Source organism: Eretmochelys imbricata, chromosome 12 (genome assembly GCF_965152235.1).
Source record: "Eretmochelys imbricata isolate rEreImb1 chromosome 12, rEreImb1.hap1, whole genome shotgun sequence".
Classification (NCBI taxonomy): domain Eukaryota; kingdom Metazoa; phylum Chordata; order Testudines; family Cheloniidae; genus Eretmochelys; species Eretmochelys imbricata.
In genome coordinates this window covers 41063930-41077685 of record NC_135583.1, presented here as the reverse complement: position 1 = coordinate 41077685, position 13756 = coordinate 41063930, and the positions used below count along the sequence as shown (strand labels likewise).

At 48.7% G+C, this 13756-nt stretch overlaps 1 protein-coding gene across 2 annotated transcripts in view; it reads right to left on the bottom strand.

Annotated features, from left to right (window-relative positions):
* The window catches only part of SNTB2 (syntrophin beta 2), a 50203-nt gene that overhangs the window by 20267 nt on the left and 16180 nt on the right, over positions 1–13756 (bottom strand). For both annotated transcript variants that reach the window (XM_077831192.1, XM_077831191.1), the window contains exon 2: positions 4118–4331. In XM_077831192.1, coding sequence (XP_077687318.1) covers positions 4118–4331 — 214 coding nt within the window. The remainder of the gene's footprint in view (positions 1–4117; positions 4332–13756) is intronic.

Genomic DNA, 13756 nt, shown 5'->3' with positions numbered 1-13756 from the left:
ACCTATGCTGGTACGAACTCCAGCAGCCCTGGAAAGGGTGGTTCACCTTACACCAGACATGTTAGCCTCGTGAGTGCGTATTGCTCTGTGGAAGCGGGCTCTCTCAGTTGAGAGCAAATACTGTTCCGAGTTCAGGACATATGAGCAGTTAGCTCTTACTCGCCCATGTACATTTCCGGCAATGTAATTCCATAGGCATTCTAAAAAGACGCTATTTTCCTGGCCCCCTGTCATGTTAGTACTGAAGGCATTACGGCTCTTTCACAAGTCCACCCACCAACGCAAAAGCGCGCCAAGTTGTGCAGCTTATAGCAAAGGGGCAGAAGACTTGGAAGAGATGGTTTAAGAGGAGTCTGCGAGGGAGATTCTGCCCTGTTCAAAAAGGGATGCGCCAGCCGGAAACCTTAGTCATTCCCATCGTGAACCAACTCTGTGCCAGGACAGAGACTCTGGTGGGGCAAAGGTACCATGTCAAACGATTTCTGGCCAAGATCTTCTCGTGGGAGCACTGCAAAAGGCAGCCTGCATGCTGCAAAACCCTATGGCTTAGCCACAACTGTTCCCAAGTGCTGAGTGGGAGGCAGCCTCCCAGCAGGGGTGTGTGGGGAGCATGGGACGGTGAAGGGACACCACCCTGGAAACTGGTCCTGCAATAAGCGTCAGGCCCAGAGGAGCAGGTAATCAGCCCTGCAGCAGTGTACGTGGGGCTGCGCAATCCCCTGAAGATTCAGAGCTTTCTAGCTATAGCAACTTCCCCATCAGTGAGAGCCTGTCAGCATTTCCCTGGTCCCTAGCACCCAGGGGAGGGCTTTGCATAGGTAATGAAGATACAGCGAGAACAAGGGGAAGTGATTCATGTCATTTCCTCCCTCTAATGACAAACCCAACTCAGAGCACAGCAATGCAACCCCACTCTGCATGGCAGGGCCCAGCCACCTCCTGGGCAAATGGGGAATCAGTTCACATGCTCAGCAACACGCTGAGAGGAGAAGCAAGTTCCAAGCAGCAAGTTTCCTGCAGCAGAGCCCAGTTTGGGACACCGCTGCTTAGCCAGTACTGCCAACCAATGATGCTCATGTGCCCCGCCTCGAGGCCTGAGCTCGCTCACACAGGCCACGCCAACCTGGCTCCAGAGGCCTCATCCGTTTCTACAGAGTTTAACCTTCCTTTTAACAAAGTCCAGGTGGTTGAGGAAATCCTTCCAAATGCACCCAACACAATCTGCAGGGATGAACCACAGGTCCAAGGGCCAGTTCAACAGGTTAACTCTGAATTCTGATGACAATCCTGTGTATATGCCAGTACTTAACTCTCTTTTAAAACAGGAAGGTGCAGCTGCTTTGGGACCATGGGCTAGGTGTGACATTCCAACTCTGCCCCGGCTGGACCTAGGATACAGCCACTTGTATCCCCACGGGGGGAGGGATAGCTCAGTGGTTTGAGCATTGGCCTGCTAAACCCAGGGTTGAGAGTTCAATCCTTGAGGGGGCCGTTTAGGGATCTGGGGCAAAAATTGGGGGTTGGTCCTGCTTTGAGCAGGGGTTGGACTAGATGACCTCCTGAGGTCCCTTCCAACCTTGATATTCTATGATTCTATGACAGATACAAAGAAGAGGTGCCAAGAGCAGAGAATGAAAAACACACACAACCAAGATTTCCTGCCCCCACCTGCCCCCCCCCCCACACACACAAACGGGATCAATAATAGCATCTAACTGCCCCTGGCCACCACTCACTGGCAGGACTACACGCAATACTGCCCCCACCTGACAGGGCAGACAGGCACTACCAGAGCAGGGGAAGGCCTGGCTGAGATTCAGCCCAATCCATCTGAACTCTGTTTTAGAAGAAGGTTGAACTGCCAGCAAGGCAATTCAGATGTGGGGGTTTGCATCCTTCCCTGAGCTGGAGCCTTCTACCCCAGGAGGACAGCAAAATACAAACACTGCCTGTCCCACGCAGCAGCCAGCCAGCTCTCGCTGGGGCTTGGGGGGAGGAGGGGCGCTGAGTGGAGAGACCTGGCTGGCAGCCAAACCACTGAGAATTTCCTGCAAGCTGCAGTTATAATTTGATGAGTGAATCAGGAGACTGGCCTCAGGAGCAGCTATTCCCACCCTAAGTCTCCTCTAGTCCATCTCCTGCTGCTTAGCTGAAGCCTGAGCATCGTTTCCAGAGCCGATCCCAGGCACACAGACCAGCAGAGGAACTGCCATTTCCGCTGGAGTGTGCGTGTGGCACAAGGCCAGTTATCTTCTCCATGGAGAGAGTTCAACACGCAGATCAGCCAAACATCCTGTGGACACCCAGTCAGCCTGCCTGCACCTCCCAAAAGGCACCAGGAGAGGACACTTTGTCTGCCAACCCAGACGCTAAACAAACAGGCGTTACATGTAACCTGGCTGCAAGCAGAGACACAGCTGAACTAGATGCCCGGAAGATGGACCACAATCCTCCTTCTCCAGACTCATCTCTGCTCTGACTGTAGAACGAGTGGCAGCAGGGTCTGCAGCATCTATCTGTACAGACGGCCCCTGTGGCCATGGACCTTGCTGCTCCCCTCACCTTCCTGCCCCGTGTAGGTTAGGCGCTGGGTCATTTAGCTCCACAGGCATCCCTGTGGGTGTACAGCATCTGGCACAAAGGAGCCCTAACTGTGTTCAGGACCCTGGGTGCAAACTAATACAGCCAAAGGAGGAGCCTGGCACTTATACATCACCTTCGACCCAGGCAGAGCAATAAACTTGGGTCATGTGCACTAGTTAAGGCTCCCAACCCCCTCTATGGCAGATAAGGAATAACCACACCCACCTATGAAACAGCTACTTCTGGGGTGGAACGCAGGCTCCACACTGAACGCTTTGGGGCAGGAAGTCAACGCTGCCAGATCCTGCTGAAACTTATGCAAAATAATGACCCCTTTATAACACCTTCCAGCTGAGGAGCTCAGCTCTCCAAAACCAGGCTGGTTAACCCTCACACCACCCTGTGAGCGCAGTATGGTAAGAACTGCCCAAGGGAAGTGACATGCCCGTGCTAGGTCAGAGAACCCTGAGCTGCAGGCAGTGTCAGAACACAGGTCTCCTGACTCTGAGCTCCATCTTCTAGCCAGGCAGGATCAGCCCCATTGAGGTGAAGTGACCTGGCTGAGACTGAACCAGCGGCAGGGTTACCACCTCGAATGTCAGCAAGCACCAGTCAGGCCACCAGCTACCCAGGTCGCTCAAGCAGTGTCAACCTTTCTTGTAGAAAGCCCCATGGCTGCTGCCACAAGGCCAGCTGCAAGGGCATTCGCACTGCTGGGGGACCCAGCGCACACCTGACTCCCACCTGTTCATCACAGGGATGAGCAGAACAACTCCCCCCAGCTGCCTGAAGGAAAAAACCCATGCCATTGGATCTCGCGCATGTAAGGGGACCTACAAGGGAAGAGAAACATCTGTGCCCTTTCTTGATGTACAGCCAAAGTCTGGTGTGTTTTTCCTGGTTGGTTTTGCATCAGGAATGCAGGTGTCTCATATCTGCCTTTGTTTGCTGGAGGATTCAGAACCAATAGATCTAGCAAGACTAGGGTGACCAGATAGCAAGGGTGAAGAAATCAGGACGGGGGTGGGGGTAATAGGCACCTATATAAGGCAAAGCCCCAAATATCGGGACTATCCCTATAAAATCGGGACATCTGGTCACCCTAAACAGGACTTTGGCATCACAAGGGATTGCGGGGGGGGGGTGGGGGGGTTTGAAACCCTGTTTGTCTTTGTAAGCACCCATTTAACTCCAGCTCCTATGGGCACCAGGGAGAAAAGCTCTCAAAGACTCAGACACTCCTACCCCCATAACTAGGGCCTGGGACACTGGCCTCCCAAGAGCCCTCCAGGAAAACAGACACGAGGCTCCACATTCCTGACTTCCGAATAGAAGCCAAGCAGAAAAAGCAGCTTTTTCAAAGCCTCCCAGACTCCTTTACACATTATAAAGCAGGAAAAAAGGGATTATTTCTCACCTTGCATGTCCTGCCAGCATGTGTCAGCACTCCTCCCTGCACCCAAAATGCCAGGCAGATCGGCCCAGAGCAGCCTGCTACGCCCCAAGGCCTCTGTCTCCCTAGGCTCCAGCTCACCTGTTCTCCAGATCCGGCATGCTCAAGTTCCTAGCAGCGAAGCACATTTTCAGAGGGATCACCTTCCTGTCTTTGGTGCCACTGTAGTGCTTCGGTGAGCCGGAGTCCTCACTGCCACTCAGGCTCGGTGACTGGGGAGCTGCCCCATCCCACGGGAGGTCTGACACCAGCGATGGCTTCTTAATGTAGGGAGTCACTTCCCGCATGAACTTCACTAAGAACAGGAGGTGGGAGAGGAGAATGTTAGCACCTGGGCCACCTCAGGAGGGGTGCACAAAACACTGAATGCACCTGCACAGAAAGGTAAGGCAGCACCTGAGGATCTGTGCAGCCCAGGGCAGTGTGCTGACTCCCCCAGCAGCAGGGAGCAATGATCTACACTCACTGTGAGGGCAGTGCCTGCCACGCCGGGGGCGGGGGGGGGCACACTAAGCAGGCCTCAGACCATAGTCTACTGTGAGGACCAGAAGTCGGCTGCTAGGGATCTAGCTTAGACTTAGAGTTAGTTGCTCCCACCTTCCAGAGAGGACAGGTGAGTGAACCTGCCCAGCTAGCCCCTCATACGGATGCGTGCAAGCTTTTGCCCCTCTCCTCTGCAGGTTGGGGCAGGGGGCGCGCACTGGGGTGCTCTGGGAATCTGGGGAGAATGGTCTATCTGCATGCCAGCTGCACAAGAAATGGAAGCAGGCCCGTTAGCCCGCTGGAAAATGTGACCAGGGCTTTGCAGAGGGAAGGGTTAAGATCAAGCTGTTCCCCTCCCTTCCTATAACCAAGCAGTGGGGATGGGGAGCTGGGGCACGGAAAGTTTACAGCTGCAGAAATTTTGGATAAGTATCTGAACCTCTGGATGTGCTTCCCAAAGCAAATGCAGGCTCTGCAGCGGTGGGGCTGCCAATGACTACACTAGCATTCCCCTTATACCTTATTCAGCAAATGATACAGCATTTAAACAATGAAGTGGTTTAGATTTTTAAAACCACAGGAAATTCATGGTTCAGGCCAATATGGTCCCCAACTCACTCTGTTGAGGAGGAGAACAGAGTCCAGACAGCTGAATGATGGTTCAGAAAAACTGAGTGACCTGGGAAACGCAGCTCTTTGGTATTTAATTGCTTTGTTTATTTCAGGGATGAGTGTGTCAGAGGCTGGAAGGGGTACTGGATTCTGGGGTTTATTGGATTTTTTAAATAATTTAATTGTTTCTGTCTCAGCAGCTTCCTGGACCCCGAGAAGCTGCGTGAAGCCACATTTAGTGCACACACCAATTCCTGATATACAACATTCTGGAAAGTTAAGCAGACAGCTGATGTATGCAGTATTTTTGAAGAGGGCTCCAGCTTTGGTGACACAGGGATAGCTGCCGAAAGACATTCTCCTGAATGTGAGGACTTTTTAGTCACTACTTTTTGAGCTTCTAAATTGACTTTTTGTACATCATTGCTGCCGGTGCTGTTCCGGTAAGGAACAAACCCTCTGGCCACATTCTAACCAGAAGTGAATTTTTGTGGCATATGGATTTAGAATGGGACTAGCCTCATGAATGGCTCAGGGCTTGTCTATGTAGGGTGGCCAGATGCCCGGTTTTCAACCGGAAAGTCCAGTCAAAAAGGAGACCTGACAGTGTCCAGTCAGATCTTTTGACCGAACACCCAAAGTCCAGTTACTGCAGGATGGGGAGGCTCTGGGTCATCACCCGCATCAGCCCCTACTCAGCCAGGGCAACCTTCTACCTGCGTTGGGCAGCTGCAGCTCCCAGCCCCGGCTCCACAGACAAGTCCCTCCTGACCCAGGCAGGGAGGTGGGAGGGGAAAAAGCAGCAAGCGATGGGGAAGGGGGAGTTGAAGGAGGAAGAAGAGTGGATGGGGGCAGGGGTGGAGCCCCAGGGGAAGATGTGGGGCAGGGGAGGTTTCAGCACTCTGTTGGAGTGTCTAGTTTTTAAATATTACCAAGTTAGCAAACCTATGTCTAGTCTATGAACACAGTTTGTGGCAAGCCAGGGTACAAATGTACCCTGCACTACCCTGCCACGCACTAAAAGTTCCCGAGTGCACTTTGATGTGCCTGCTTTAAAACAGGGTCAATCAAAGTGCACTAGGGAATTCTGAGTGCATTGCAGCAGGGTCCAGATGGACCGTAAGTGCTTGGCAGGCTAGCACAAGTTTGCTTTACACCTGCTTGCCACAAACTAAGCGTTCATATACATACACACAGTTTAAGTGGGGTAGCAGATTGTACTGCGCTACATAGACTAATGCAACGATTGATCTGGATTTAGCCACCATACGAGGCAGACTGTTCCATAAAACACAGCACGCTATATAATTAGCTATTCCACAGGTACAACTGAGATGGTCCCCTCTAGTGCCTCCCCTCCAGATCAGCTAACACACAGGAAAGAGCAGCACAGACCACCTTCCCCTCAACTTCAGCATTGCATTTCCATGACTAGGCTCAATGAAGCAGGAAGGCTCTCTCTGCCCTGGCCTTCTGTGCGCTAAGCCACCATCCTGGCTGGGCTGAGTAAGTGCAATGATGGTTATTTATTACAGCCACAAAGCTTTCGTCAGCTGGTTCCCAGAAACCACTAATTTCCTTCTACAACACAATTAGCACTCCATCAATCCTGCATTCATGCTCTTCGATCCTTCAGGAGTGGGTCAGCAATTCCCAGCAGTTCTCAACCAACATCCAATCCAAACTCTGTAAATGCAGCTTCCAGAAGACACCCCAAACTGGCCTGCATGGGTGTGGACCTTGGGGCAAAATTCCAGTCCCTTCCCAAGCTGACTGTACCTATTTATGTTGCCCTGCTCCAGTTCTCTGGCCATCCCTCCCTTCTCAGCATCAGACTTCAGGCTCAAGCCTGAACAAACCAGTTTCAGGCAGGAGTCTTCTAAACCTGCTCCTTGAGGATGGCCAGCTAACCACCCCCCACCCCCCGACCCCTGGCTACGAAGAGCTAAGCCTTGCGGCTTCAGCTGGGATGTGGTCTAATTAAACAGAGGAGCTGACCGAGAGAAGCCCCTGGCACCTGCCCAGAGCACACCAAGATGTAGAATTTGGCTGGACGATCAAAGACTCCACAAAAAACCTTCAAAATCTCAACAGCTTCATTAAGCAGGAAATCTGAATCAAATCCCGTTGGCGTGGGAGCCTGTGCCACCAAGGGCTCAGACAGCTCCGCCAAATCAGCCAATGACCGTGCAGGGGACATGCTCTTTATCCTTTATCCCTGGTCAGAAAGAGGAACTTGACAAAGCTACTAAAAAGGTGGAAAACAGTGTGCACTATTGTCAGCAAAAATCAGAACGCCCAGAGTTACCACACCGATTAGGGAATTGTTCCACATTGCTGACAGTTGCCTATCCAGTCCAGCTCTTCTCTGCAATGCATTCTGCACCATGTTACAGTGGTGGAAGGTTCTTTCCCTTGCACGTGCTCCCTCTAGAAGAATATTGCACGACTGCCCTAGAGTAATCTCATTACTGATTACAAGACAAGGAGGAAGGGTCTATGATTCCAAGGGCGAGCTGGCTCCAATGGTGCCAACAGTGAACGGCGCAGAGAAGAATGAGGATATAACATGCTGCCCCGCAAAGACTCAGATGTGTGGATTGGGACTTCATTTCTGGGCAATTTGAAGCTTCAGAACAGCCTGAGGCAGAATCTCCACAGCAGGCATAGCCTCCTTTCTCCTTCCGCTCCCAGTCAGACAACTGCACTCGAAGAGCAAGAGGTTAATGGCTGGTTGATTGACATCTGCTGTTTTAGCCCTACTGTAGTGAAACAACAGAGACCCACCATGAGTTGTTCAAAGAGGGAAGGGGAGCAACCAGTCCCTCCCGGTTCAGACTATTACCACTATTAAGGGCAGTGAAGACTTTTCAGACCTGGAGAAACTCCTCCGCATTCAAAACAAGAGCTCTTCATATGAAGTTCAAATGCACAATACTTCCAACCTATGAGTCGTGTCCTTAGAAGGGTGGAGGGACTGGACAGCTCATCTCTAGTTACCGGCAGCACAAGGAACGGAACTAAGGCAGGAAAGAGAATATAAACCAGCACAATGGATGTGACCAAGGGGTCAGCTGCCATCCCATCCTGGATCTCATCTGTAGCCATGACTGCGGAAGGACGACGCTACCCAAGTTTCCAAAGCTTTTGACACTTCACCACTAGCCTAGGATCTGCTGTTCACAGCTGCCAGGATTCTGTCATCTTTGGGGATTTTCTAGCCAAGTTGGCACAGCTCCAAAGGCTTCTCTGGTGTCAGCAGTAGGAAGGAGAAGGGGGAGCCATTTGTACATTTCCCCCTAACCAGATCACCTCCCCACAGAAGACATGACTGAAGTACAGCTGAGAAGGAGCATTTCCACAGTAGGCTAACAGACTCACCACTAGCCTTGCCTACACTAAGGACATTTTGGAAAGATTCCTCAATATTGCTAACGTCAGTCCGGAAGAACCAGTGCTAGCAAATCGGTTAGACTTGCTCCCCGCAGGCATGGATGACACAGTGTTCAAAAATGAACTAGCAGCAGGTAGGCTGTCTACATTAGGGTTTCCAATGTCGGTAACTCCAGGGAAGGGGGAAGCAGTGCAAGGGGAAAAAAAATTCGCAAGTTTCCTCTAGTGCAGATAAGGCCAGTCTCCTGCCAAACATGTAGGGGGAAAAAGCCCTATGAACGAGGGTGGATTAAAACAGATTTTTTTTTTTTTAAAAGGATGTATTTAAATTGGATTTTTCTTTGTAAAATAAACCTATTTAAAATTAAATATTAAATCTGAAAATATGACAACCTATATTAAGGCCTCAATTTACTATAATATTTTAAAATGATCTATTTAAAATAATTTAAATAAAAAAAATCAAGCAGTATATTTGCTATTGAAGTTTTAAAGGAAGTGAAGCCACTGAACAAGGGGAAGTCACTGGCTAAGCACCTGGGACCAGAGCTCGAAAACACTATGCCAACTTTCTGACAGCAGAGTCACTTCTCTAGGAGGTCGGGGGGGGGGGGGGGGAGGGGGGCAGGACAGCTCTTTTTCCTTTTCCAATCTTTGAGTACAAATGAGGTTCAAGAGGATGAGATCTAGTTTAAAATTTTAAAGGACAGGGTGACCAGAAACAAATCAGCTCAATTCATTATCTACAGATAATACTTCCTTCTCTGTTAGTTTTAAATGCAAAACCTGTTTTGATAAGAATACGTATGACACATCAACACAAGACAAAGTTGTGGTCAACACTGGTGAAGCCCTTCACTTTTACAGCCTCATGCTGTTCCACTCACCAAAGCAGGAAGCTTAGGTTATTACAGTCTTGTGTGATGTCTGACGGGTTCGGTTACAGAGACCCCCTTGGGACTGTCACCTGATGTGCTGAGACTACCTCTGAGCCAGTTTTCTCTGCCAGCTTGGGCCTCCAGAACCCTGCCTTATTGAGCCAGACACACAAGTCTGCTGCAACACAGACCCAGGGTCTGACCCAGGCCCGCAAAGCTGCAGACTTAACTGAAAATGACTTAGCAAGTGCTCCTGTCTCTAGCACTCAGACACCCAGCTCCCAATGGGATCCAAACCCCAAATGAATCCATTTTACTCTGTATAAAGCTTATACAGAGTAAACTCATAAACTGTCCACCCTCTACTACACTGATAGAGAGATATGCACAGCTGTTTGCTCCCCCAGGTACTACTTACTTATTCTGGGTTAATTAATCAGCAAAAGTGATTTTATTAAGTATAAAAAGTAGGATTTAAGTGGGTCCAAGTAATAATAGACAGAACAAAGTAAGTTACCAAGCAAAACAAAACACGCAAGTCTAAGCCTAATACAGTAGGAAACTGAATACAGATAAATCTCACCCTCAGAGATGTTTTAATAAGCTTCTTTCACAGACTAGACTCCTTCCTAGTCTGAGCCCAATCCTTTTCAGACCAACGTTGTGGTTTATGGCCTGAGCCCAGCACTCTCTCACCCCCCCATAGTTACAGTTTTGTCCCAGTTTCTTTCAGGCATCTCTTTGGGGTGGGGAGGCTCTCTCTTGAGCCAGCTGAAGACAAAATGGAGAGGCTTCCAGGGCCTTTTATAGTCTCTCTCTTGTGGGCAGAAACCCCTTTGTTCTTCTGTGCAAAGTCACAGCAACAAGATGGAGTTTGTGTCCACCTGGGCAAGTCACATGTCCATGAATGATTCAGCTTTTTGCAGGCTAACACCATTGTTTACATGTTAGTATGAACATTCCCAGGAAAGCTCAGATGTGGATTGGCATCTCCCAAAGTCCATTGTCAGCTGAGTGTTTCTTGATTGGGCACTTATTCAGAATAGTCCTTTCTCAAGAAGCTGACCAAATGCTTCACTGATGCTACTTAGAATCAAACACACTGAGATACAAGTACATAGCCAATACACACACACAAACAGCATAATCATAACCAGCAAACTACCACCTTTCCATAGACACCTTACTTGACCTCCTTTGTACAAGATTTGATGCAACTATAGGACCTTGGTTGCAACAATGATCTATACAGTCACAGTTCATGTCAATAACGTCACAACGTCCTCCAAAGATCCTGTCCAAATCCTCCAGCAGAGACAGTGAAGGGATGACCCAAAACTTAGAGTATCATACAACCATAGAATATCAGGCTTGGAAGGGACCTCAGGAGGTCATCTAGTCCAACCCCGTGCTCAAAGCAGGACCAATCCCCAATTAAATCATCCCAGCCATGGCTTTGTCAAGCCTGACCTTAAAAACTTCTAAGGAAGGAGATTCTGCCACCTCCCTAGGTAATGCATTCCAGTGTTTCACCACCCTCCTAGTGAAAAAGTTTTTCCTAATATCCAACCTAAGCCTCCCCCACTGCAACTTGAGACCATTACTCCTTGTCCTGTCCTCTTCTACCACTGAGAATAGTCTAGAATCATCCTCTCTGGAACCACCTCTCAGGTAGTTGAAAGCAGCTATCAAATCCCCCCTCATTCTTCTCTTCTGCAGACTAAACAATCCCAGTTCCCTCAGCCTCTCCTCATAAGTCATGTGTTCCAGACCCCTAATCATTTTTGTTGCCCTTCGCTGGACTCTCTCCAATTTATCCACATCCTTCTTGTAGTGTGGGGCCCAAAACTGGACACAGTACTCCAGATGAGGCCTCACCAATGTCGAATAGAGGGGAATGATCACATCCCTCGATCTGCTCGCTATGCCCCTACTTATACATCCCAAAATGCCATTGGCCTTCTTGGCAACAAGGGCACACTGCTGACTCATATCCAGCTTCTCGTCCACTGTCACCCCAGGTCCTTTTCCGCAGAACTGCTGCCTAGCCATTCGGTCCCTAGTCTGTAGCTGTGCGTTGGGTTCTTCTGTCCCAAGTGCAGGAACCTGCACTTATCCTTATTGAACCTCATCAGATTTCTTTTGGCCCAATCCTCCAATTTGTCTAGGTCCCTCTGTATCCTATCCCTGCCCTCCAGCGTATCTACCACTCCTCCTAGTTTAGTATCATCAGCAAATTTGCTGAGAGTGCAATCCACACCATCCTCCAGATCATTTATGAAGATATTGAACAAAACCAGCCCCAGGGGCACTCCACTTAACACCGGCTGCCAACTAGACATGGAGCCATTGATCACTACCCGTTGAGCCCAACAATCTAGCCAACTTTCTACCCACCTTATAGTGCATTCATCCAGCCCATACTTCTTTAACTTGCTGACAAGGATACTGTGGGAGACCGTGTCAAAAGCTTTGCTAAAGTCAAGAAACAATACATCCACTGCTTTCCCTTCATCCACAGAACCAGTAATCTCATCATAGAAGGCAATTAGATTAGTCAGGCATGACCTTCCCTTGGTGAATCCATGCTGACTGTTCCTGATCACTTTCCTCTCATGTAAGTGCTTCAGGATTGATTCTTTGAGGACCTGCTCCATGATTTTTCCGAAGTAGTAGAAGTATTCAGAGATCTTTCTGAATCTGGGAGAAGCAGTTTGGTGAGTTTTTTGCCATTTAGACCTCTGCAAGGCCTTTCAGGGATAACCCACTAAAAGTGCCAACCATTTAACATTAAATATGTTAACTACAACATAGGTGAAGGCTGCCTCATGTAGCAGACATATAGCATATATCCACCTAAGTAGGCACTGATCTGGCCTCCGCAGGATGGACACACCTAGTCCTGAATTAAGTTAGAAAATGTTGTGCTGCATTTAAGTGCCCAAAATTAGGCACCCTACTAAAATGGTCTGATTTTCCGTGCATGGCCCACGCCCACTGAAGTGGGAGCTATAGGTGCTCAGTACCTCAGACAAGTGACCCATTGTCAGCAGGGTGCCTACTGTGGCTTTGGGCACCCAGTGTAAGAGTTCTGGCCAGAGCTACTTAGGGCAGGGTTGTTTTGTGTTAGCCTCCTCACTGGTACTGGGCCAAACCCTTTTTTTTTTTCCTTTCTACAGCCCCGTCAGTTGTAACATACTTTTGTGGTCAGATGAGCCACACTGAGAACACCAGCATTCACACAGCAGCTCCTCTGAAGCTGCCATTAGCAGCGGTCACAAGAGGAGACTCCTGAAGTGGTTCCTGTTTAACAGTTGCATTGTGAAAGACTTCATTGAGGACCTAATCCTATGCTCACTGAAGTCAGCAGCAAAACTCCTATTGACACTTCAACAGATGCAGGATCAGGTCCTAACACGCCAAGTTCACCTGTGTAGCTCTGCACATGCTCTCCCCAGCCCTTCAGAGAGGCTCTCCCTGCATGAACCATTGACCTCAGGGGCTCTGGAAAGGCACAGATGTTTTTGATGCAAGTAGGCTTGGCAGAATTCAATTTTTTTTCAATAACTGAATGATAACATCAATGTTTATATTTAAGCATTTTTTATTTTTATCTACTTTAATTTTCACAGCAGTGGGAAATTAATGACAGTACATGTTGAGATTCAAAAAATTAAAGCCTCAACTTAAAATACATCATCAACCTCACATGCCAAAATACTCAACGTAAATATCCTTAAATCAAACTTTAATGTTTTCAAGCAGCATTTTTCTTACTTTGCCTATGTGGAAATTTCAGTAATTGATGGGAATATTCTTTTTACTGATCTGTGTATGTATGATGAAATTGACCTTCACTGTTAAAAATCTAATGCTCCCATGCCCACCTAAAAGGCAAGGAAATAGTGAAAACTTCTCAGCATTCTTATTTTAAATGTCCTAGCTCTGGAGCATGGGAAGGCATGTTCGCAGGTAGAGAATTGGAGGAACCCAGATCCTGAAAACAGACAGTTGACAGTGAATCCTAGTTATACATCTTTGAAGAAGGGGAACAAAGCTGAAGGCAATAACTAATGAACTACAAGTCAGCAGAGAAGAAAAAAGCAAACTAGCTATAGCCCACTATGAACTGAAACTGTCTACGGCTTGGGGAAAATATCTGAAAAGCCCTCAAAGTCTTTCTTAGTCCTCTCCACATCAAATATTTGCAACCCAATTCATGAAAGCACCATTAAAACCCAAACAATATGCCATTCTGCTCCAACAACACACACACACAGTGGACAACGTGCACTGCTAACATAAAACAGGACGCTCAGGCATTCAGAGCCTCTGAGGCAGAACAATTTGCTTT